This window comes from Lycorma delicatula, chromosome 10, assembly GCF_047948215.1.
Source record: "Lycorma delicatula isolate Av1 chromosome 10, ASM4794821v1, whole genome shotgun sequence".
In the NCBI taxonomy this organism is placed as follows: domain Eukaryota; kingdom Metazoa; phylum Arthropoda; class Insecta; order Hemiptera; family Fulgoridae; genus Lycorma; species Lycorma delicatula.
The window spans coordinates 109,398,077-109,425,868 of NC_134464.1; the positions used below are offsets into that span (position 1 = coordinate 109,398,077).

A 27,792-nucleotide genomic window follows, 5' to 3' on the forward strand; every position below is an offset into this window, starting at 1 on the left:
CAAGAGACTGTGAATCAAGTAAGCGATGCATTCACTGCCAGTCTAGATAAGTCTATTAGGTAGCCTAGTTATAACAAAGAAAAATTTGAGATTTGAACGTATTAAAAAAAACGTATTAATTAAAAACAAACAACGCAGTTGTTATACCAATAAAAATGAACAGAATCTTTGTTTTAATTTATTAAGAATATCTGTTGATCCATTAAGCAGTGTAAATTTAATACCTTATCAAGATATTTATATAAATAAAAATTATAATTATGAAACTAGCAATAATGCGAGGGTTATTTTTTTTTCAAGGTCTGATCGGTCACGAAATTAAAACCACAGTGAAAATAAAAAATTTTTTATTTGTAACAAGTACATACATAGTTGTGTTTTCAGCAATGTTTCTACGCCGGTCTGCAGCTCGATGTCTCGTTGTCCTCCTAGCCAGCGTTTCATGTGAGCAAAGAGGTGAAAATCGGATGGAGCCAAGTCCGAGCTGTATGGTGGGTGATCAAACAGTTCCCAACGAAAACGCTGCAGTAGCTTCTTTGTTATAGCTGCAGTATGCAGCCGAGCATTGTCATGGAGAAAGACAAAGCCTGATGACAACATTCCTCTCTGCTTATTCTGAATTGCCCTTCGTAGACGTAGAAGAGTCACGCAGTATGAGGCTGCAGTGATGGTCGTGCCACGTTCCATGAATTCCACCAAGAGAACTCCATTCCGGCACTTCACACTTGGCAGGAGATGCTATTGTTGTAGACATGTTTACGTGCTAGCTATGTGTTCAGAACTAAACGAAGTGATGTGGCGTGATTGAAGGCCATACTAGAGACGCTGTGCAAAGGTTCATCTGATTTTTGCACGGGTTTTTATTTCGCGACCGATTGGACCTTGAAAAAAAAATAACCCTTGTATAAACCTGCAAAAATAAAATGGATCAGTGAATAGGGCCAATTTAAATATAATAAGCAGTATTATAACTGAATGGAAACAATGTATAGTAGCATACAAATTAATCTGAATTCAGAGAATTTTTTGTTTATTTCTATGTTGTGACTATAATGCTTGACCATACCATTCTTTAAGTTGTCCATGTAATAAGAGATTATTTTCCTTTGGTTATTGATCAATTTTCATGTTTTAAATAGTGTTTTGTGAAAGTTTATTTCATTTTTTATTACAAAATCATACTTTGTTATTTTTTTTGTTCTGTGGGTCTTGAATTTATAATAAAGGAAATAGATTTCAACTTCTTCCAGTTGAAAAGCTTGTTGACCAGCTAAAAAGCAGCTTCTAACACAGCAATGTGCAAAAAAAAGGCTCTTATGATCCAAAGCACATCTTATTTGGAAAATAGAACAGAAAAAATTTTTTTTTTTTGATGACTACATTTTTATGTTCAGGGGCAAAGCGTTCCATATATCACAAAAGTATCAGATGAAAATACATCACCTAATTTTCAACAATCAGTTGAATGTTCTGGGGTTGTTCACATTTGAAACCCCTTGTTTATTACTTCCAATAGATGATTTGTTGAAAATTGATGTGTATGTCAATTTTCTGAAGTAAAGGATTGTGATGCAATTTCAATGTTAATTGCCACAAGGCAATGGAGTGTTGAAGAAGATTTGAAGTCACGTCAAGTTTCCAAAGAGTGGAAGATTTTATTGAAGCATAAAACTATTCAAGTGCTTTCGTGGCCAGGCAACTCCCTAGACTTAAATCCAGCTGAAAATTTTGTGTTTGTATATGTTAGTTTTTGGTATAATAAAAAAACATGCACGAAGAATTCGGAAGTAGCCTATTATAAATTATTTGTTACATTGTATTTGTAACAAATACAATGTACAAATACAATAAATGAATTATACAATAATTCATTTATTGGATAATTATTATAAAACAAAATTAAATATTTCATAAATATTTTGAAATGACTGCCTTTTAATACAGTGCTGAATTAATTTACAATCAAGTAAATTAATCATTGTAACCTTTTTTTTATTTGAAGTAACTAAACAATTTAAACGCCGACAATTATTTATTTCTTTGTGTTAATGTTACAAAAATATACATTATTTGTATATTTTTTATTTTAAACCACCTGTCTATAAATTCTATAATGTTTGTACACCTGCTATTTGTCCGATCGTATCTGATTAAAGTTCACATTCGGTAATGGCGGAGAAAATAAATATAATCATTAAAATGGGTGAAAACGGTTATAATAAAGTAGAAAACCCAGTTCAACACGTGTTAGTGGTCGGTTTTCATCATAAAAAGGGATGTCAAGTAAGTTTCGTTGAAATACTTTGTGTTTATATTGGATAGATATTTTTGCATTTTTTTGTTTACGTATTTTTATATTAAAGAATAATTATAAATTATAAGTTTTTTATTATATTGTTTTATAGTTATATTCAGTATTGCATTAAGGATTTATTTTAAATGAGATTAGTTAGCTATGGAATTATATATGTATTCGTGTTGATTAAAACTTGCAGCTTTTAAACAATATTTGTTTATTTTATTTCATCTAATCGCATTAATGCGTCTATTATAACGTAACATTAACTTTAATGAAGTTAAGGGTGCAATTGTACTTTGTGCAGTACTGTTATTAGAATAATAATTTGTTTAATATGTTATGGAATATTCTCTTCAGTGGTTAGGTTTACTTTTATTACCCAGCTTTTTTATAACATTATCAGTATTTGATGCACAACCTTTTAAAAATAAGTAAATCTGTATTATTAATACTGCATAACATGTTTTACATTGTAATATTCTGTTGTGTAGCAGAATATTGATTAAAATATCATTTACCTTTAATTGACTCCACAGTTGATATAAACCGTGAAGACAACTTAATTTGAGTATCAAACTTTTCTATAGGTTATTCATAATATACTCTAATTAAAGTAATATAAGGTCTTATGGCCTCCAACGTCCCCAGAACATACATCTCCTGACTGCTTTTTGTGGGGCTATATTAGTCTGAGGCCTTCAAAAACAATCCTCACATTACTGGTGAACAGAAAGTCAATATTACAGACTTAATCACGAATATTTCTAATGCGACTCTTAAAAAGGCTTCTGCTAATGTGCTGAAAAGAGTCCGTGCATGTATAACCGCAAGGGGTGGGCATTTTGAGCATATTCTTTAACAATTATGTAAGTAATAGCTTTTTATTAAATCTCTTTTGTAACAAATACATTTTCTTATTCCACCTAAATTTCTCTTTCTTAATAAATTACATTTAAAATTGGGTAACAGGACTAAAGAGTCACTCTGTAGTTGAAATCAATGGAATTCGATAGTCATTTCAGCCAATCTTTGCCATTTCTGTCAATATCAAACACATGATTGCGCTCACTACCCAGATTAGACAAATTATATGTACAAATCAGTGAATCAACATTAACATTTTTAGATATCTCCTCTATAATTGATTTTTTTCTACCTTGAACAAATTGTTTAAATTCCAAACTATTCTCTTTATATAAACCCATGTTTGAATCCTGTTTTTAATTCTGAAATAGGTGTAAGATTCTAATATGTAATATTTGAAAAGGAAATAAACTTGTCTGAAGAAAACTTGTTTGAAAATAATATCTGAAAACCTTGTATTAGGTCCAAAGAAAACCTGCCTCAATAAATTACAATTAATATGTTTTAAATCGCTGTTTAATACGATTATAAAGAGAAATATTTGTTTCTGAATTACAATGTCTGACATGACATAAATTACTACTGTAGAAAGGACAGTTAATTAAAAATATCCCTTTGATGGTATCATTAATCCTGTATTGTTATGAACTAGTTGATTAATATTATTTCTACCATACCCAACAAACACTTAGATAAAATAGTTGAAATAATGGTTGAAAAATAGTGTTAAATTTTACAGCATCCTTCTTCACTTATTTCATAATTACATTAAAGTTAATGAAAGTACCTCTCAGTAAAGCAACTGCTCTTTGATAATAATAATAATATTAATAACGTTAAATTAAAATGATATAATATGAATTGCGAACCCAATTCCAATGTTGAATAATGTCTGTCTCCAGTAATTCCTTTCTCTGATATTAATCATAAATTACAGTATTTTTTATTACATTGTAGAACTTTCAATATTCGTGGTCGGAGAACCAAAAATATGTTCAAATAAAAGGAACATAAAATATGTTCCTTAAAAAAATATAGGTTAAAATATGTAATTAAAATATGTTCATATTAAAGGTATCTTTTCTATGAACTGATTTTGCTGGTTCTTGTTTCACGGTAAATAAAATACAGGTTCAGTTATGTATAAAGAATATATTTTCATAAATTATAATGATCAATATATATTAATATATTTTAGATTTAGTTGAATTTATATTACATTGTTGCTTACTTTTGTATACTGATTGAAATATATACATCACTATCAAAATAGACAGTGGTGCCATCTTAGTGCAGCTTTCAAAATACCGTCATCCTCGTATTCTGTCTGATGGTTGATCATATTAAATTTATATACACATAAAAATATATATACTATATATATAGTATCTTTCTAAAATGTCAAATCCCTTACTATTTGTAATCATATTATATTTTTTAATTTCCAGTATTTTTAAATTTGTCCTAATATCAGATCAGATATTGTATGTTTGTTCTTAATCAGATGATCAGATACATTAGAGAAACCCAGTTTACCTTTTTTATAATTTCTAAAATATTCCAAAAATACAGTCTTACATGATCTAGTGATCTTTACGGAGGAGGTGGTGTGGCGACTGTAACTGTCACATGGAGGGTGTTGGTCTGTACTAGTTCAGGATGTCCCTCTTAATTTAAATATGGAAAAGGAGCTTTAGTGATTTCAAATAAAGTAATTACTTTAAAAACAAGAAAACTAATGACAATTTATATGTATTTTTTTGTTATGAAAGAGTGGGAATCAAAAATTATGTTCATTAGCCTGATGGAAAGTTGGTAGCGTATGAAAAGACCCTGTTCCTGACCGGGATTCAAATCCAGGACATCCTCATGAAATGCTGAGAAGGGTATTTTTTCAGAACACTGTATGGAACTTCATTTGATATTAACAAAACCTCTGTTAATTAGATGAACTCCTTAAGGTTCATATTATATTAATTTTATTTTATTTGGATCTATTGCTAAGAGATCAGTTAGATCAATTTTTAATTGTCACTCAAAAATATTCCATTCCCACCCTGGTCTGGTATTTCTTCTCGTGGAACAACATCTGTGGTAGGTGTGTTGTTGGGCGGTATTAAAAAGAACTATTGTTCTTTGTTGTTTGTTTGTTGTAAATGGACCTGTTAGCTTTAGAAAAAGGATCCCTTTTAGTTCCCTTCTGGATTCCTTCCATTATATTTTCTACTACTTTCTTGTTAATTAGCAGGAATCTTTACTCAGGTCTGTTATACCGGACTTTATTGGAAATACCGGAATTTATTTTACTAGTATTGTTATAATTATGTAATACATTTTTTTATTTTTCAGGTTTTACATATGCATATCGCAAGTGAAAAGAAAAGTTGCCATTGACTACATCAGGATCGCCATTACAGTTACGATGTAAAACATTTTTATCCATTACATTTGTTGTTCCTAGAGAACGTGATTGCCATGAAATATATACAACTCTACAACAGTTGTTTCAACCAGGTATTGTTATTATAATTATCATTATTATGTTTACCTTTGAGGTGAAGTGATAGCAACTCTACCTTTCTTCCATAATATACTTGGTTTTTTCTTCCTAATCATATGTAGCACTTTCATGTGGTACTGAATTCATTTTTTTTTTTTGTCTTCAGTCATTTGACTGGTTTGATGCAGCTCTCCAAGATTCCCTATCTAGTGCTAATCGTTTCATTTCAGTATCACCTCTACATCCTACATCCCTAACAATTTGTTTTACATTTTCCAAACGTGGCCTGCCTACACAATTTTTTCCTTCTACCTGTCCTTCTAATATTAAAGCGACTATTCCAGGATGCCTTAGTATGTGGCCTATAAGTCTGTCTCTTCTTTTAACTATATTTTTCAAAATGCTTCTTTCTTCATCTATTTGCCGCAATATTTCTTCATTTGTCACTTTATCCACCCATCTGATTTTTAACATTCTCCTACAGCACCGCATTTCAAAAGCTTCTAATCTTTTCTTCTCAGATACTCCGATTGTCCAAGTTTCACTTCCATATAAAGTGACACTCCAAACATATACTTTCAAAAATCGTTTCCTGACATTTAAATTAATTTTTGATGTAAACAAATTATATTTCTTACTGAAGGCTCGTTTTGCTTGTGCTATTCGGCATTTTATATCGCTCCTGCTTCGTCCATCTTTAGTAATTCTACTTCCCAAATAACAATTCGTCTACCTCCATAATCTTTTCTCCTCCTATTTTCACATTCAGTGGTCCACCTGTGTTATTTCTACTACATTTCATTACTTTTGTTTTGTTCTTGTTTTTTTTTCATGCGATAGTTCTTGCGTAGGACTTCATCTATGCCGTTCATTGTTTCTTCTAAATCCTTTTTACTCCTGGCTAGAATTACTATATCATCAGCAAATCGTAGCATCTTTATCTTTTCACCTTGTACTGTTACTCTGAATCTAAATTGTTCTTTAACATCATTAACTCCTAGTTCCATGTAAAGATTAAAAAGTAACGGAGATAGGGAACATCCTTGTCGGACTTCCTTTCTTATTATTTTCTTTAATCTTCCTTCTACTATTAATCTGAGGCCTAAAATTGCTTCCCTTGTCCCTATACTTTTCCTGAAACCAAATTGGTCTTCTAACACTTTTTCCACTCTCCTCTTAATTCTTCTGTATAGAATTCTAGTTAAGATTTTCGATGCGTGACTAGTTAAACTAATTGTTCTGTATTCTTCACATTTGTCTGCCCCTGCTTTCTTGGGAACAAGGATGTTAAGGATGAATATAACAGCAAATTAATGTGGCCGTTGTAAAACAAGGAGATGTTATCTTGCTGTTTTAAACCGATTTTATTTGTATATGTAAAACATGCCACCAGGCTAGGATATGTTGTTAACGAAACTCGACAACAGAATAATGCCGGAGACAGTTTTGAGGAGTTATCGAAGATAAAATGTAACCGAACCGATTCAGTAAAATAACATCGGAGTGTTAATATTTTATATTCATATAAATATACATTTTTGTAATTTTTTTCTAGTGAATAGATAGTGCATTAAAAAAAACACATCCATACTCATACTCTCTCTCTCTCTCCCCGTCTCTCACATAGACAAGCACAATTTGTAGAAGCAGATAATAAAAAATAAACTATTAGATAATCATTTAAGTAAAAATTTATTTGTAGGCTGTACTTAACAATTTACATTTATACGAACAACGACCGAGGAGAACAACATGCGTGGGGATAAAGTCATTAAATTTAAAATACGATCTAGAAATAATTGAGATATTGAATCGTTGCAATAAAGAATATTTTCCGAATATCCATTTTCTCTTACAAGTTTTAGCGACTCTTCCGGTAACATGTAATAATGAATGCTAGTTCTCCACAATAGAGTCAGAATGATTGCGCGTAATAAGACGGGGGATGGAAGATTATGTTCATTAGTTTGTTTGTCAGTACATAGAAATATTACTGTTAATCCTGATGAAGTTTTAGATATTATGGCGAGAAAGAAAAATCGACGATTAGCTTTATAATAACTCATAACTTTTATTGGAGTGTAAATGTGTGAGTGTGAAGTATAAATGTGAATTATGAAAAAAAATGATATACTAACATTATGATTCTTATTTGCGTAGTAAATTATGTATTAAATCTATTCAAATGTTTCGCGTTTCTCAAATGCAAGAAAGTATAAAAAACCGTTTCAATATAAAATAATTTTCATTATTATTATTATTTTATGATCATCATCAGCCCCCTACACAATATGTAATGTTAAATTACATAAACTTTAAAATACGTATAATATTAATACAATGTTGGGTCTTGTGTTTATAAAAATAATCCGTTTTAAAATAAAGGTGCCGAATCCGTCAGCCTTTGTATTTTTAACATGCCAAAATATTAATTTCATAATAAAAAAAAAATTAAAATAATTTAATGTTGATATGCTGTCGATTCAAATTTGTTAATAGATGCACTTTGACGCGTCAGTAGAGTATTTGTTTTAGTAACGCGGAAGACATAACAATTTTTATTCACCCGCTGTCTATCTGAATGTTACGTATGTAGCAACGGTTGTTAGGAAACCGAATTCCTTCCTCACTTCGCCGACAACAATCTTTCAAGGTTAGACAGTTAGAACTTAAATGCATCTTTTTTTTTCAACTCGCTATGTATCTGGCAACGTCTAAGTCTGGCAACTCTGTACCAGCGGTTGCTAGGAAACCGAATCCTCTCTTCCTCTTCATACAACCATTCAAGGTTACACAGTTAGAACGTAATTGCATCAGTTATATACTGTATTTTATAAAATTATAACTATACAAAAATATAAAATTAAACCCTTTAACACTACAAACGTTTTCATCACCGATGTATTTATTTTTTTATATTCTATTTTTTTATTCTATTTTTTTAAATTTATTTATATTATTTCGATTGAAATTACTGAAAAAAATGCTTGTTAGTCTAAAATTGGATTAAACACCTGTCACTTTTTTAGTGTATGAAACCTACCTAAACAATTGCCGATGGTGTTGTCTAGCATGAGAATTTTATTATTCATAATAAAATCTTTTATTATGAATTTATATATAGATGTCGATGTAAAAAATATTTATTTGTATAAGAAACCAATAGATTGTGACTATAATTTTTATAGTCGTTGACCATGATTATGTACAATGTAACAGAATTGATCCCTTTAGGTTACAGAAAGTGCAAAACGAGAATCAACTCAAATCTTCAATAAATTAATCGGTTTTTAATGATAATTCAAGCCAGGAATCGAATCTAGAATCTTAAAATTACGATTTTGGTGGGGGGAAGGAGCGATACTCAGATGGAAATACCTTGTGATCTGATGTGTGTTCAAGTTAAAAATCGATCCCGACACCTTCAGTCATTTGCTCTACTGTCTCTCTAATAACTGTGTTACGGTAACAATTTATTATAAAACTGAACATGAGAAACAATAAAATTTAGTTGTATGCCGCTTGATGAAATCTAAATATAACTTATTAGCGGGCATCTGTAGTGCGAGTGGTAGCGTCTCGGCTTTTCATTCGGCGGTCCCTGGTTCGAATCCCGGTCAGATATGGCATTTTCACACGCCACAGGATTCAAAATTGTATCGTTTTATTCCATCCTCTGAAGCAATACCTAAACGTTGGTCCCGGAGGCAAAAAGAAAAATTGAACGTTTTGTACTACAAACAGCTAATCCTACCCTACTAAACGGTATTGTGTGTGTGCGCGCGCGCGCGCCCCCCTTAGCTTAGCACCGAAATCTACTGATCACTAGCGGAAAATCCCATTTCGTTAGTACATGTCTCGTGGTGGTTAGTTGTATACTTATGCATATTATATATACCGTGTACATATCGATATATAAGCGAAATATATATCGAAATTTTGGGAAAATTTAGTACTTTTTAACCGGATCCGAATTTTTGGATGAAAATTGCAAATATCTCGAAAACGGTCAGTCGTAGCGCTCTGAAAAAATTTTTCGACCCCCCACGACAATACCCCATCCGCTCCCAGTGGTACTAGTTGGATGATAATATTTTCAAGTCCCCCCGGGGCGCCGTTCGGGAATTGGGGATGGGGTGCCACCGTAATATCTCGGCAACCGCTCGTCCGATTTTCACGATTCAAACGGCATATGTATCAGCAGGTCGAGCGTTAAGTGTTTAACGCATTACGTACAATCTTGAGCGACCGGATGTTGGTTATCCGGAAATTAAATCGTTTAGCCCTACGTTTTGATTCCACTCACCCACCGTAAAACGTACCGATTCGATCTTTCGATAAATACGTTCAAACCTGTGCGCTAGCGCAGTTGTAAATTATAAACTTATGAAGACTAAAAAATAGAAAATTGAAAATATATTAAACGCACTAAAATGTAAAAAATAATTTTAGGACGGTATCTCAGAATGGATTTGATGGTGATATGTAAGATTATGTGAAAATCATAACTTCAAATTAAAAATTTGATGTTTTTGCCAATTTTTTTTTTATACGTGATGAATGGCCTAAGAGTGGGAGGCAAACACGCATAAGAAAAAATTGGCAAAAACATCAAATTTTTAATTTGAAGCTACGACTTTCACATAATCTTACAATCAATTTTTTTTTACTTTTAGTGTCTTTAATTTAAGAGTGGTGTTTTAAATTTTTTTTTTTTCATATTTTTTTATATATTTGTGTCATTGTTTTTCTTCATAAAATAATGAACTATAACCAAAAATCCTTTTCGGCACGCCGGAAAGCGGAGTAGATTTCAACGGTGTTAAGTAGGGGATAAAAAAAGATTTCCACCTTAAATTTAAGAAAAACTTCAAATTTATTCAACGGTTACATGTGAAAAAAAGGTTTATATGTTTAGCATACTACAAGCCCCATATCTTTTTACAATTCTAGCAACATTTTGTTCATCTCTTGCCGTAAGGGTTGGTCATATCAAAAATTGTTTCGTACAAAAGTTTTAGGTAATGTTTAGAGGACTAACGATTACTTTAACCGATTCCACAGTGTGCCTATTACGAGAGGTATATGATACCTCTTCGAAACCTCATTTTTTCACCCCCTGGGCTAACGGTTGGCCCTTATATCAAGAAACTTTACTAAGATAAGTTTTAGGCCCTTATCCAAAGAATAGTAGGAACTTCAAACGAATTCGATATTTTACTTAATAAGAAAGTTATAACGATATTTTGTTTTTTTTTTCGAAAAAGCCCCTCCATTTCCACCCCCATGGTCCGATTTTGCCCATTAAAAAACTTGACCAAGATTTTGGGTCGTTATACTTTACGTATCAATTTGAAAGTGATTGGCGCAAAATTACAGCAGCTATCGTGTCCACAAGAAAGTGAAATATATATATATATGTGTATGCATAAAATTTCGAACTGACGATGGTTTTGGGGTCTGGAGGATGTGAAACGCGAAGATATGTCTAAATTTTCGGGAAGTCGAATCATGGTACCCATTACAATAGGAAGCTTTCTTATGAAATACCTAAAAGTAGGCACCGGAATGTACCGATCACTAGCTGAAAATCCCGACTCGTTAGTTAAGGTTAAATTTCTCATTTAACTTTTGTTTTATCGTTATATCGATTTTCATCATTCAAAAAAAAAATATTTTACGCAAGAGCTAATCAATTTAATCTAACAGCTAATCAACAGTTTTCTTTAATCCACTCTTCTTTCGCTAGTTTGCACTTGCTGTTTATTGTGAAACGAAGTAATAGTAAGTACATAACTCTAATGTTGAAACTTGTAATTTATAAAAAAAAAATGTTATGCACTTACCAACAATTGTGAGTGTTGACTATCCAAGGCGCTTTCGAATTATTTCTCCATCATCAGAGATTACTGATTTATTATGAATTTTATAGTTGTGCATATACATTTTTATAAATGGGAATTAAAATGAAAATTAAATTTTAATTATTACGTTCAGTCGATTGTCAATAGTTAAAATAAGTCATCGTTGAAAGAAAAACGCCGTCAGTAAGATTGTTACAACAAGATATAACAGCGTAAACATCATTGATTCAGTTATTAGTCGATTGCAATAAAAAAGGAAGATGGTCCACAACTAGATGTTACAACAGTCCTAAACAAAAAAATTTAATATTCTACGGCTAATCGTTTTTGAGAACGTATAAAAAGTAAAACAAGCCTATTATTTCCAAAGCCTATCAAGATCTGCTTAACGTTTAAAAAAAGGTTGTTTTTCGTAAGCAAATTATTTTTAATTGTGAAAGAAAATAACTATTAAATCGGTATAGGCACTTAAGATCCATATTACTGTAGCTGACAAGGCAAAGGCACGAGCTTCGGGACACCGTTAATGCGTCTTCATCACAAATACTAAAACCCAATATTCAATTATACTCAAGGAAAATGGCTCTAAAAATTTTCTTAGATTTTATATACCGCATTTGTTTCGCGTCGCTCTAGTAGATAGGTGGTGCAAATGACTTGTCGAGTCCGTAACCGTGCATACATCGGTTCGAATCCGACTTCATCACATATTTTTATTTTTTATTTAATATAACTAATGGAAATATTTATATTATTTTAACACAAGGATGAATGTCGTAGTCTTTTTTTCATAAGTTAATATTAATAAAATAAATTTAACTATTAATAATATTAAATAATAAATTTATAAACACTGATTTTAAATATTTTACTAATTTCGTAGTAATGAAAAATTTGAATTACAATAAATTACTATAAAAGGCACGTCCATACCTTGTATTTTCCTCCAAAAATCTCGAAAAGGTCGTTTACTGGTCAATTTATTAAACAGAGTGGGAGATCGAACAGTTAGCATAAAATATATATATATATATATATATGCGTACTCTTGAAAAGATATAAATAAATCCTCTTTCTGTAATTCTAAATTAGTTTATCAGAGCAAAGGCATTATTTTACTTTTCGCTGAAAAAATAATAAAATAACAAACTGTAGTAAATCGTAAAGATACCGTAATAGATTTAGACAGATCTTAGAACTAATAATATGATTCGACACCCCCCAAATTTATTTTGTATATAATCGTATAATTGAGGGTACAAATTAAAATAAAGGACTGTATAAATTTTATAATTGAATTTATTCATACGCATAAGAAATTTTACACCGCAATAAATTCATTAAATAAAAAGCCTAACTTTAAATTCACTTCTTTGATTTTTTCTCCTGTTCTTTCTATTTTTATTAAAACATTCCTTTCTTGATTGTAATTAGCTTAAATTGTACGACACCCTACCATGTAATGCATAGAAAATTGAAATGCATAGAAAAGTTCAATTTAGACAATTGAACGCCTACCGCAAAAAAGTTGACAACACAGTTGTAGGATTTTCCCGTCACGCGGAATTTCTCTGATGCATGGCTTACGCATACAACTTAAATTAAAATATTTATCAATTTATTTAAACATAATATTTTTTGTTTATTTAATTCGATGATTCTAACTAGAGTGCGCGCGCATACAATATATTATTCGCGCGGCGGTCACATTAGATAATTTTTTATACTCCTCTTGTAATATTAAATACTTGTAATATATATTAATTCGAAACGATTGCGATCCCATACAAGTTTTCACTTCGGCCGTGCGCTGTGAAGCACACATTTGTTTTTTTTTGTTAAAAATAACAATTTTTAGCCGAGAATTAAGGGAAAAAAATATTTTTTTACCTACGCTCGCTGACATCGACAAGTTAACAATAATGTTTTCATTATTTAAATAATAAATAATTGTCAGAATTACTGAATTTATTATTTAAATACTCAAAACATTACCGTGTTAATTAGGCAACGTTATCGAGCGAAGCGAGCGTAGGTTAAGTTTGATTAAATTATATTTATAAAATAAATAACTGTAAATGGTTATATTGAGTGAATTCCTAACATGTTCAAACTTGATTAGGGAGGAAAATATTTATTTTTCATTTTAAAATTATTTTTATGCCCAAAATCAAGGAAATACAGGTGATTCGGGAGGATAGAGCAATACTTTGACAACTCATTCTAGAGGCTAAAAATAAGAAAACGTTCATATAAACAAAGACCCGAAAACGCTTCGTTAGCGAGTTATACAGAGTGAAAGATTTCGCCCGAGTTTCAGTTCCACCGGGTAAATTAAGGCTTTCTGAAATCCTGGGAACGTCAATTAAGGGGCAAGTTCAATTGTTTATTATAGTTTTTGAGCTGGGAAATCGAAAAAATAGGTCCCAGAACTGTTATCTCTTTTAGTTTCTAAGATATCGTGTAAAACGCCAAAAATAGGGTCAAAAACACATTATTTTACGTTTGACGTTGTTAAATTGGCAATAAATCGTACATCTTTTAAACGTAAATTGTAGAGAATTTAATTACAAGAAGATTAACGTAAATAATAATGTCAACAAAAAAGAAATAAAATTTTAAACATGTCGACTTTTATTAACAACAAAACCGACGAAAACAGAAGAAAATGTTACAAAAAAGAAAACAGATGTGTCTAGTAGGTACAATAATTTTAGACCTACGGAAAACAATTTGGAAACACTGTTTTTTTTTCATCACATTTGTTTAAATACTACTCATTGTTGTAGGTTAATTGTTGGTAACGTGTTAAATAACATTTCGCTGTTCAATCGTGTTTGAAGTATTACGTCGAATTCTTATCGTAAAAATTTCAGAAAACCCTTAAGAAGTGTAATTTATTATGCAGGTTGTAATATTAACAAACAGAAAATTGGATTCTGTACAGCACACATTTTTATGTTTATTTAAAGTGCAAAATTTATTTCGTGTATTATTGTTTACAGGTTCACGACTGATTATTGTCAGTTTATTATATTTTTTAACGATTTGGATCGATTAACAGCAAATGAAAAATTACAAGGCAGATTGGGAATCAAACCCAGTAACTTACAGATTAAAATCAAACAGGAATGGTAGTGATAAACGTAACATGATTTTTTTTATCTTCAGTCATTTGACCGGTTTGATGCAGCTCTCCAAGATTACCTATATAGTGCTAGTCGTTTCATTTCGGTATACCAACTACAGCCTACATCCGTAACAATTTGTTTTACATATTCCAAGCGTGGCCTGCCTGCACAGTTTTTTTCCTTCTACCTGTCACTCCAATATTAAAGCGATTATTCCAGGACGCCTTAATATGTGGGCTATAAGTCTGTCTCTTCTTTTAACTATATTTTTCCAAACTTTTCTTTTTTCATCTATTTGCCGCAACACCTCTTCATTTATCTTTTTATCCACCCGTCTGATTTTTAACATTCTCCTATAGCACCGCATTAAAAAAATAAAAGCTTCTAATATTTTCTTTTCGGGTACTCCGATCGTTCAAGTTTCTCTTCCGTAGAAAGCTACGATCAAAACGTCTAATTTCAAAAATCTTATCCTGACGTTTAAATTAATTTTTGATGTACGCAAATTATATTTCTGACTGAAAGCTCGTTTCGCCTGCGCTATTTGGCATTTTATGTCGCTCCTGCTTCGTCCATCTTTAGTAATTCTACTTCCCAAATAACAAAATTCTTCTACCTCCGTAATCTTTTCTCCTCCTATTTTTACATTCAGCGGTCCATCTTCGTTATTTCTACTACATTTCATTACTTTCGTTTTGTTCTTGTTTATTTTCATGCCGTAGTACTTGCGTAGGACTTCATCCGTGCCGTGATAATATTTGCAGATAAAAATGTTTATTATTATATTATAATTTATTTTTTTATATTTTATTTATATTATTATAATTTTTTATTTTATATTTGTAGATAAAAATATTAACACGAGATAATGAAAGGGTTACAAAACGCGAATTCAGTCGATATTAATTTTAGAATCGATAACAAGAACTTTAAACCGATCGCCTCCACAGAAATACATTTTTCCCCCTGTGGGTCGGCAACCTGCGGCTCGCGAGCCACATGCGCCACATGGTGGTCTATGGATGTGAAGCTGCGGCTATTTAGTTCCATACGCAAATATTATTTATTTTATAAAAAAAAAATAAACATTTAAAAATCGTTCTGAATCGATTAACGAGGATTAGGCACCGATTCTATCACTTGTACTCGCTTTTCACCGCACCCCTCCCCCGTGACACGCGTCGTCACTGTCGTCAGTCCGTCAGAAGCTCTCGAATGACGCCGTCGTCGGTTGTTTCTATGTTAGTTTTAATTCGCTTTCGACGCAAGACAATTTGGCGTCTTCAACAGCGCTTTGGCTGTGACGTATAGTTTGTTGTTTCAAGTAAAAGAGTTAGAAGCGAATTATCTTCTCAAAGTTATGTATGTACATATAATAATAATAAAACAACCCAAGTAAAGATAGGTAACATAATAAGTATTATATTTTTAAAATACATATTACACATATTTTTTTCCAAATAAGATACCCAACTACTTTTTTGAAGTCTATAAGAATTGTTAAAAAAGAAAAAAAGTACTACTGTTGGATATTACCGCAAAAGTGTTTTTATTAAAATATATTATTTAATAAATCACTTATTTTATTATTTATATATTTTATAGCTTTTATTATTTAAAAATTAGAGGTAAAATAATAATTATAAGTGTAAGTATCTATAAATTGTTATTTAATAAACCTATTTTCGAAAAACTTTTGTGGCTATTTAAAAACTTTGAAATTTTGTAAATTGTAATTTTTGACTCTTCTGACTCAAAAGGTTGCCGACCCCTGGCTTAGATGCTTATCTACAAAATATAAAGACCGATAACGCAATTTTAATACGAATTTGAATATTCATGAATTTCTTAGTATCGTGTAACTATATGGATTACACGATTAAATTACACGTAAACAAATCTACACTATTCAAAACAGTCTCGTTGGCGTAATGCACTCGACCAGCTGCATGAAAGTAATACTACTACACTTTTAAACAAATATATAAATGAATTTGAATTTAAAAGTACATCGTACAATCGTTCGGCAGGAAAAAATAGTTATATCGCATTCTTTTCAAAATTAACCGTTGCAAACATTAATTTTCGTATTACACCGGTATATTTTCTAAAAAAGTTCCCGACCGTTTTAACGTCCAAATAATAAATAGTAATCTAATAAAAGAAACAGATGAACGGGTGAAGCGCAATATATATTTTAAATTACCGCATCGAAAGACAAAAATAATCTTCACTAATAACAATAAATTTAACATATTATTATAACGAATAACATACGACAAAATAAATTAATAATAGACTACTTAACGTAAAAAAATCTACATATGTTTAAGTGAATGCTAAGGCAGTATAAATTCATAATTGTATTTATTGTTGTCTTATCGTAGTTATCTTATAATGATTTTTTTTTTTATTTCTCCAAAATGTATTTTATTATATACAATTTCAATGTAAACTTAACTAATTTTACGTTCTGGTGCTGTGCATTTTTTTTACTTGATTTTTCAATTTAAATTTTTATGTTTTTTATTTCTATCTATCGCGTTAGAAAAATCGTATATATTTATTTAGATAATTATTGTATTTTTCATTAATTCTTTTTTTAATAATTCTGTTACAATAATATGAACTCGCGGGTAGCGCTCGAGGTTTCTTATGGTATCTGCTTCAAGGATAAATATGTCGAATAAAATTGTATATGTAATTTTCAATCGACAATAAACAAATATTAAAGCGAATAATGTCAAAATTCTTAGCGATTTTCAGTTCGTAAGGAGTAATTAAAACGACTGTGTAATAAAATTTAAACTAGTATAATAAACAACATGGATATTTTCCAAATTATCTGCGGCTTGAAAAATTAAGATGCGATCGCTTTTCGTCTTGAAAATGGATTTAATTCACGGTGAACTACAAGACATTTAAATTCCGAGTTTGTAATCGCGATAGAAGTTTGAAGTCGCGTAGTCGACGTACTATGGACATCTATCGGGGCTCGAATTTAAAGCGGAACAGAGAGGAGACAACGTTTCTTCAATCTGTATCGGTTTGTAATTATGATTACTGAAAATATTAGTGCGGTGTTATCAGTAGACATGCGAGGACCTTGTGTAAAATTATTTATGAAGTATTTAAACACGTACTTGCAAAAATGTTCTATCGTAATTGAATTTACCTTTTGGTTCTTTTTGTATCGATAAATGTAAATATCATCCGTTTTATTTAGTTTTGCGTTAGGTTTTATTTACTTTAAAAAATATGTAGATGCGGTTTTAATTTTTTTCTATTTTTTTTCGCTTGCAGTGAAATCCTTAAATATTACACCGTATTGTAATACAAACCTTGTAAATTTTCGTCTTCCAAGTAAAAGTTTACATTCTGTATACTATTACATAACGTTTAGCGAAATAAGTACGTTTTCTGATAAAACGTCTGCTATCCCGGAAGCGATTCGTAGATTTCGTTCGTTCAACTACATTATTGCAAATTATTCTTGGAAATATACCGATCTCATTTCTTTTGGGTGTATTATCCCCTTCCCCTTCGTAAACTAAACGCATCAAGACTTTCTTATATTCAACAAACTGTAATTATACGCGCTATACTTTTTAAATTTCAGTTTTATCACGTTCTCGATTGTTACACGACTGCACAAAAATGAGTGTAATGTATTTAGGGTGTATGTTTGTCCGTATGTATGTTCCATCTTTGCAGCTCAACGGCCGAACCGATTTAGATGTACGCCTGCACGTTGGAATCCTTTCGTTACCGGGAGTGTCATAGGCCAATGATTCCCATACTGTGCGCCGTGGCCTCTTCACAGTGGCGCCGCGAAATATTTTAAAAGTTTCATAATTAATTGAACGAAGACATTTATTATTATTGATTAATTTTAATGAAAAAAAAAAAAATTAAATAATGAAGTACACGAGTTTTTTTATTTTTCTCTTACATACGAGTAGTCATACTTAGGGTAAACCGCCATGGAAAAACTTTTAATTGATAAAGGACTCCGCGGCTCGGAAAATTTTGGGAACCACTGTCATAGGCTTTCTCTCTCTCTCTCTCTCTCTCTCTATATATATATATATATATATATATATATATATATATATATATATAAATTTTATAAATATGTATGTAATAGTGGAGATCTGCCGGTTGAAGTACAAACTTTAATGAAGTGAATTAATGAACTGTGAATTTGTGAGCCTCTATCGCTGTGTGAACCGGGTTTGAACTGAATGATTCAAGGAAATCGTACGAATAATAGAATTACATTTACGTTAAATAAAATTACTAACAGACTAATATTAAATAGATTAAATTAATAATAACGGGCTTCCCATGGGGGACTGTGGGTAAGGCTAGAGCGGTGAGGTGATCCAGAAACCTCGTGCGAGGCTAGACCCATCATTACCAACAATTGGTAATACACGGGGTGCCCCTAAAGTGCTATTTGGGGGGTGCAATGGGATGTTCTTATAATATTTCTGCAAAAAATCGTCCGATTTTCAAAATCGCTACTTGTTAGTAGGTTGAAGGCTAACTTTTGCGTTTTATCATATACACTCTCGATCTAACAAATAACAGTTATTCAGAAATATTATATCTTCGCAACCGATCTTCCGATTTTCAAAATTTAAACGGGGTGTTTACTAGTATAGAAAATCATGATGGAACCAAAGCTGCACAAAAAAAAACAACGTTTGTCAGCACTTTCTTTTCGGCAGTCGTGTTTTTTTATTTTTAATATTTATGTCTTGTTTATCTTATAATTTGTTTTTGTAATTTATATTTTGTAGACGTAATCTATATGATGTATTATCGTCTCCCGATCGGAATGAAGGTTTATTTATAATAATTAGTTTTATAATGTGAAATTTGCCGGTTCAAATTCTACCTGCTGCGAGAGGTTAAAATTTGTAAACCGAATCGATAACTCTCCAACCGACTCGTGAAGGATACATTGATGTTGGTAGTTTAAGGAGATCAGGCGTGTTGCTGCTGAAAGTAGTTCCTTGTATACCGTTGACTATCAAATTAACCTGAATTAACTTTTCAATTTTACCGCGCTCGCTCGCTTGTTTTTATTATTCCTCCAGAACACCCGGTCGGTGTTTTTGTGTTCTCAAGTGTTTCATTATAAATAAAGTATTAGTTTTTAAACCGCAAAATAAAACCGGAAAATTTTCAATAATATTTTGGGTAGTTTTGCCGGGTTATCTTAAAATCTAAGAAAGTTTTGTCTGTTATATTCTGTAACCAAACGGTAGAAGGTGACACGATTTAGAACTTTTTTACTTCTTAAAAAAAAAAAGCCATACGTATTCTGTAAAATAATATTTCATACCGCGGGTACTAGAAGAGTAACACGTGATTTTCCCGTTCGCTACTCGTCGAGCCGAAAACAGAATCAAACACCGATACACCGAGAGAGAGTTATGATACGTACTTATATATTACGACTGCACAAAAAAGTATAAGATTTGTAAGAAAAAAACTTCATTCGCGAACCAAGTTTTATTTTGGAGGGTTAAAACCCGCATTAAAAAAGGCTTTCGTACTTTTAACGCGATTTTTCAGTCTTTATTTATTTATTGTTATTATTGTTCTATAATTTGTATAACCGACGAGTTAATCGTTAAACAAATATTTTGTTTAAAGCGGGATAACGCCGTTCGAAGTGTAAGAACATTTGTTTTTACAATGACAATTTTTTATTTCTCTGAGAAGAAACGGGTTAAACCCTTGTTTCAAGTTAAACAAATTTTTGTACAAAATTAATTTTCTTAATTTACGTCCTTTGAAATCTTTTTTAAATTTATTTTCGATGTAGTATACGAAAGAAGTTTCGGATCGGTTCAAAATTTCCAGAAAAATATATGCTATTCCATTTTTTCAAATTATTTTCGTACAAATAAAGAAAATCGATCGAAGGCGATAGGCTATAAATAGAAAAGTATTTATTCCAAGCGATATAAAGAATAAATAAATTCGCTTGTTGCGCACAATGAGGCGTCATGTTTCTTCTTTTTTTTAAAGTTAAAATCACCTTTAGGTTTACTAATGTTATAGATGTAATTACTGCGTATATTTTTGTGCGGTAAAATTTTAATTTATATCTCGGTGTTAAAATATAATTTTTGAAAATGATCAAAATTGTGATTCTAAAAAAAACCGTTTATTTTTATTTTTTTGTAAATATGCATATTTGTTAACCTCTAACGGTGGTTTTTTCATTTAATATCTGACACGTTAGGCTGGTACCAGAAAGTTTTTTGTGTGAAACGTTTGTGCCTTAAGTAATTTTTACAAGCGTACGTTAAATGAAATGTTTTATTTTGAAAAGCGAAATTGCAAGTCCTCACTGTTACCGATTTTCTTAGTTATTTGATGTACACGATTCGACTCGATTTACTATTATTTCGTTTTTCAAGCGGTGATGAATTAGAAAATATATTACGGTCTACCTTGACCGGGCAGTGGAGTTTATTGTTAAAATACTTTGGATCCGACCGATTTTAGAACTCGGTTGACAGATTTCAGTTAATTTTTTTACGCGGGAAAAATTACGTTAACTTTTTGCGTAATTCGAAGATTATTCTCCTCGTCGAGAAACTTAAATGTCTAACAAAGTTTGTATCGTACTATCTTTTAATCCGTACTATAATTCATTCGATATCGTAGCATATCTTAAAACAAGTATTTTCGATACGAATAAATCGATAGAGTAAATACTATCGATTATCCGATAGTATTAAAAGAAAATCATAAATCGTATTTATGATTTTGTTTTTGGCCTTGTAGATAATTAAACATGCATATAGGCAAAACACGTGGGTCAAATCAAACGGTAAACAATAAAGGTCAGAATTAGAAGATTGTTGAATCCTATATATCCTCCTTAGCCATTTATTGATTTTGCAGCCGACTTTTCTTTTGTTATTGTGTCGAGGAAGGTTAGTTTCGTATTACGATAATTTTTTTCGTAAATCGAATATTATATAAACGATAAATTAATTAATTTAATTTATATTTAAGCTTTCCAGCTCTCGTATCGAGTGAATTTACACATGGATATTGTGAATCTTGAAAATGTTGAGAGCGTGCTATCTTTAAAAGATGCCTAAACCAGATTTAATCGCAAAGATTTGCTGATATTTTTTCGCTTTTCCTTGATCGATTATCATCATTCAAAAAAAAAAAAACACATTTTCACACAAGAGGTAATCGGTTTTGGACTGAGATGCTGCCCGCCAGAGAAACCCGCCCGGAGGGCCTAGCTGCCGTACCGTATTTAAATGTTTTAAATATGTCAGTGTTAATAATTTAATTTATACATGCAAAGAACTACACTACGTGTATGTTTTTTTCTAAACGGTTTATTTTTCTCTAATTTATTTCGTTTAAAATAAAATTGTCGTAATGATTATTATAAATATAACACGAGGGTGGATAGTAATTAATTAGAAAAAATAAAAAATAAATTTATCAAATCGGTAAATATTTGTTATACTCTCGAGTTTGTTTTTAAATACGTAAAATATATTATTTTTTTACTTAATATAATTATTCATTTACGCTGAATTTGTGCCTGGAGACACATATGTTGTGCGTTTCATATACAAAACGCACATAAATTTGTGTGTTTGTGTGATAAGTAAAAAAGATAAATCGTAAAAAAAATAATTGTTCGTTAAAGTAATTAACTTAAAAATATTTCTTCCCTTTAGTAGGTGGATACACAATTAACACAAGTTTGTTTTTATCGTATAAATCGATTTAATTAGGCCATTTCTGGGTCTGTTTTTGTTAGATTTTTTCTTTTATTTTTATTTTCAACTGACTTCACGTGTGTTAAAAAATAATGTTTAGAGTATATATTAACGTAGAGTTTACGATGAAAAAAGTTACTTTATAAAATTCTCTCTCCGCTACAGAAATAGGAGCGATTCCATTTTTGAAACGTAGAAGAGAGCGCGGCAATCGCTCAGCAGTTGACCACTCCGTGCATCGCAGTAGGCGTAGTGCTCCAGGCTTAGCTATATCTGATTTTTGCGGTTTTGATAGTTAATTGAATCGGTTAAAATTCAATCGTTAGAAAGAACTGACCAGATTGAACGAAAATTTTACACGAATTTAAACTTTCTGGTGTTCTATAAATCAATTGACTGCTTCTAGCGGTCTATCATTTTTTATAGGGTAAAATATTTACAATATACCTCATCTTGTCTCCGTTTTGAATATTTTCCGTTTCAAATCGATTTATTATTTTGCTTGTTTAAATTTCATCGTTAAACGTGAACGCATGATATTTTTGATAGCGAATAAAATTCTTCCAAGTCGATATCCCAGTATAAATTTTAAAAATATTATTTAAGAAATATAATATTATAATTAAAAGGTTTGTTAAACTTACGCGTATATTTCATGAAATGGGAAACCCTTTTTCCTCATAAAAGTTTTCTAAAAATTTTTTTTGAATTTCACGAATATTTTTTTGTGTTGATATATAACAACAGCTATTATACTGACTTCCACGTGCGGTTATTTAAAGTAATTTGTGGGTTAAAGTACTCAGTATTTCGTATAGTTTATTGTTTAATTATTATTTGTAATTATTTTGTATTAAGTTTGTTACTTCTTATTTTTATCTTAGCGTAATACGTAATGTTTTATAACATTTTCTGATTATGTGCATTAAAATTTTGGCGGGATATGGTGTACTTACCAACAATATGGAGCAGTGTTGGCTGCGTGCATGTGTGTGTATATATATATATATATATATATATATATATATTTATATTTATATTTTTTTATATAATGAAGGATTTTCCTCTAATATTCTCCGTTTAGTAGGTGACACGTTAGATTAGCATCAGAAAGTTATTTGTGTGAAACTTTTTAGCCGTAAGTAATTTTTACACTTGTACGTCGAATGAAATGTAATAAAAAAACATCGCTATTTCAAACGCTAAATTCAAAGTCCTCATTGTTACGGACTTTCTTACAGTTATTTGATTTACTTGATTTAACTCGTATTTACCGTTATTTCGCTTCCCAAGCGATGGTGAATAAAAAAATATGTATATTCGGCCTATCTTGACCGGGCAATGGAGTTTATTATTAAATAACTTTAGAACCGACTCATTTTTAAACTAGGTTGACCGATTTCAGTTATTACTTTTATGTGGAAAAAATTACGTCGCCTTTTATGCGTAATTCGTAGATTATTTTGTTAACTGAGAAACTTAACTGTACAACAAAGGTTTTTATACTATCTTTTAACGGTTTCGCCGATCTGAATTCTCACACGGTGGTCTGTTTCTTTCGCGTCTGTAATGTACGCATCTACTTCGTCGAATCAAAATCGTAATGCATTTTAAATCCAAGATGTTTCCAAATAGGCTGCCGCTAGGTGTAGAGAAATAAGTCAAGTTACGTAACGTACTGGAATTTTTCTATTTTATTACCATTTTCTTTTAATGAAGCGTACTAAATTTATCAAACGTTATTTTTACTGAATTCCTAATAGATTTTATTTTAATAATTCAAAGGATAATTAGCCAAACCTGTTTTATTACAACGAAATTCAGTTAAGTCGTATACTTCGCATATTTTACTATTTGTTTAGTAATTTTTTACGCGATTGTTTTACAGTTTATTTTATTTCAAAAACGTACTGAAAATTATCAATTAGGGAGCGAAATTACTTTCATATGAACAGGATGAGAGATTTAAAAACTAAGCGACCCGGTTCGAGCTACAATTATTATCGTGTCACTTTTAATACCGTTGCTACTACGAACTCCGCTATTAATTGTTTATTTTACGACTCTCGTCTCTAGGGATGGGCAAAATCGATTGATTTTAATAATAGAGGTATTAGTAATGGAACGATATAAATAATCGATGATTCGTTCGAAATATGAACGTTACTTATTTTTTCCACAAGTACAAACATCGAATAAGATACATTAGTTTGAGTAATTTATCATTTAATAAGTTTTGACTGTCTACGGGCTACTGGCGCCGCTATTAATCGCTCCCTAAACATTAATTTCTTCAGATGCTGTGGTTTTATTTAAATTATTATCTCGTTGTCAATCAGTACCTAATATTTTGGTAACTTGTTTTTTGTTTTTATATATTGGGTCAATTCTTACGGTGTTATTTGTCACAGTTTCAGTTAGCGTTGCGTTTTTCAATTTTGTTTCTTTAGTTTTTTGATTAGGTCTACAGAATTTTTCATTTATTTTAGTATTGTAGGAATTATTACTTATTAGAATTTACTCGTTTAGAGATTATTTCGTTAAACTTTGGTTTTATCGAGTTTGATTATTTTTCGTATATAATTTAGCCGTTTAGAAACTTTCTTTTTTAAGTTTTATTTATGAAGTAGAATTATGAAACCAGGGGGAAATCATCGATCGTTTAAACATTGTTTACTAAAAATGAAGACAACAAAAGTGTTTGTTGTAAAATTTGCAAAAAAAAAACAAAAAACCATTTAATGTTTTTCGACAATATTACTAACCTAAAAGAGCACTTAAAACGGAAACATTCTTTACAGTTAAATGAAGAATTGGGTAATAATAATTTTTTTTTGTCTTCAGTCATTTGACTGGTTTGATGCAGCTCTCCAAGATTCCCTATCTAGTGCTAGTCGTTTCATTTCAGTATACCCTCTACATCCTACATCCCTAACAATTTGTTTTACATATTCCAAATGTGGCCTGCCTACACAATTTTTTCCTTCTACCTGTCCTTCCAATATTAAAGCGACTATTCCAGGATGCCTTAGTATGTGGCCTATAAGTCTGTCTCTTCTTTTAACTATATTTTTCCAAATGCTTCTTTCTTCATCTATTTGCCGCAATACCTCTTCATTTGTCACTTGTCATTTTTCATTTGTCAAAAGAGACAGTAATATTATTTTTCGCTCAAGATGCAATGTAGTACAATCAGTTATCGTATCTAACTTCGCACGGGCGCTGCTCATTGTTTAATCCTGAGGAACATTTACGCCTTATCATATCTCGGATAAATATAACGATAAAAAAATAATACAACTTAAGTACAATTTATTATTATTATTATTTAATTTTTAAGAAATGAAAATAATAAAAAAAATTACAAAGATTCCAAAAAAAATTTTATGCATAAAATACTACTGGTGGAGGCAATCATTAATTTTGCAAGTTTAATTCATTTTTAGTAAAATGCCCATAATATTTTTACGATTTCCAAATTACTTTCCTATGATCTATATTTTTATGAACAGCAGCCCGAGGGTGTAATGCAGAAATTTTTTTTTTTTTTTTAATAGTAAAATTATAATATATTGATTTGTTATTAAATTTAAAAAAAAATAGATAATAAAAATTTTATAAATATTTTATAAAATATTAAAAATTATTATTTTTATTCATCTTCTATGTAAACGTATTGAATACGAAAAAACGCAACGCGGCGATTTGTCTGATGCCAAGCTCGGCGGCTACGGGACCACAACGGAAGAAGTGGCAACATAACAGTTTAAATGTTACAATAGTAAATCAGTGTAAATGGCAACATAGCGTCTGTCCATCACATCATATACAAGCTTCCTATTACGAATAGTATTGTCATACGTTTCATGTTTTTTATTTACACACTCATAGCTTCTCTGCCTTCCCCAAACTACGGCAACGACCTTGATAGACATATTCAACAAACCACTATTTTTAAACAACAGAATTATAATGAAAAATTATTCCATCTAAAATTTTATTCACCATCAATTTTTTTTTAACAATAGACAATAAACTATTATATATGTTGTCTAACATTAAATTATTTTTGTTATTTTTAAAACTTATTATCAATCTTACGGAAATTAAAGTACATAAAATATTACACAGAAAAACTTTTCACTTAAAATGAGATTTTCACTTATTTAATTAGTCTAATAATCAGTCTTCCTAAGAAAACTACTGAAATTAATTTAAGATAATGCAATTCTAATTGAAAATACAAATTTAAAGCAAAATTAAAGCATTTTTTGTGAAAAAAATTATTAATAACATTTAAAAAATACATTTATAATAAATTATATTGAAAGTAACACCGTATTGAATGTGACTGATAAAAGCACATGTTTAGCATACGACAAGCCCCATCTAAATTTTGGAAACGTGATCTTTAGTGAACAGAAGGTAAAGAAAAAAACCCGTATTATTTACTTCTAAACCCACCCCATACCCGTTCAGAGATTTAATTAATTTTTTATTTTAACTTGAAAATAGTTTTTTTGTATTGCTCTAAGTTATGGTACTCTTTCGATTAAAAACTTCAGATTTTCTTCATGAAGCCTCCCTGATGTACTTGTGTCATACAGGAAATATCTGATCTGGACACCACATGACTTCTTTGTACGCCTATTATATTACATATACATATTTTTTTAAAATGAAAATTACATAAAATCTTACTTCATTAATAACTTCTGATTTTTTTCATATATACATTTTTGTTATTAATGAATTATTATTATTTATTTATTATTTTTTATTTTTATTTTTTGTGTTCAGTCATTTGACTGGTTTGATGCAGCTCTCCAAGATTCCCTATCTAGTGCTAGTCGTTTCATTTCAGTATACCCTCTACATCCTACATCCCTAACAATTTGTTTTACATATTCCAAACGTGGCCTGCCTACACAATTTTTCCCTTCTACTTGTCCTTCCAATATCAAAGCGACTATTCCAGGATGCCTTAGTATGAGACCTATAAGTCTGTCTCTTCTTTTAACTATATTTTTCCAAATGCTTCTTTCTTCATCTATTTGCCGCATTATCTCTTCATTTGTCACTTTATCCACCCATCTTTTTTAACATTCTTTTTAACATTCTCTTACAGCACCACATTTCAAAAACCTTTTCTTCTCAGATACTCCGATTGTCCAAGTTTCACTTCCGTATAAAGCGACACTCCAAACATACACTTTCAAAAATCTTTTCCTGGCATTTAAATTAATTTTTAATGTAAAGAAATTATATTTCTTACTGAAGGCTCGTTTTGCTTGTGCTATTCGGCATTTTATATCGCTCCTGCTTCGTCCATCTTTAGTAATTCTACTTCCCAAAT

At 30.7% G+C, this 27,792-nt stretch overlaps 1 protein-coding gene across 9 annotated transcripts in view; it reads left to right on the top strand.

The window, feature by feature from the left end:
• Positions 1–2,136: 2,136 nt before the first annotated feature.
• The window catches only part of LOC142330987 (folylpolyglutamate synthase, mitochondrial-like), a 96,625-nt gene continuing 70,969 nt past the window's right edge, over positions 2,137–27,792 (top strand). For 5 of the 9 annotated variants that reach the window (XM_075376499.1, XM_075376501.1, XM_075376491.1 and 2 more), the window contains exon 1: positions 5,513–5,677. Coding sequence is in view for 2 of the 9 variants with exons in the window: in XM_075376493.1 (XP_075232608.1) it covers positions 5,639–5,677 (39 nt within the window). In the remaining 7 variants the exon portion in view is untranslated. Of the gene's footprint in view, positions 2,284–5,512; positions 5,678–15,871; positions 16,021–27,792 lie in introns of those variants that run through there. The other 4 variants (XM_075376492.1, XM_075376496.1, XM_075376493.1 and 1 more) reach the window with 3 other exon arrangements.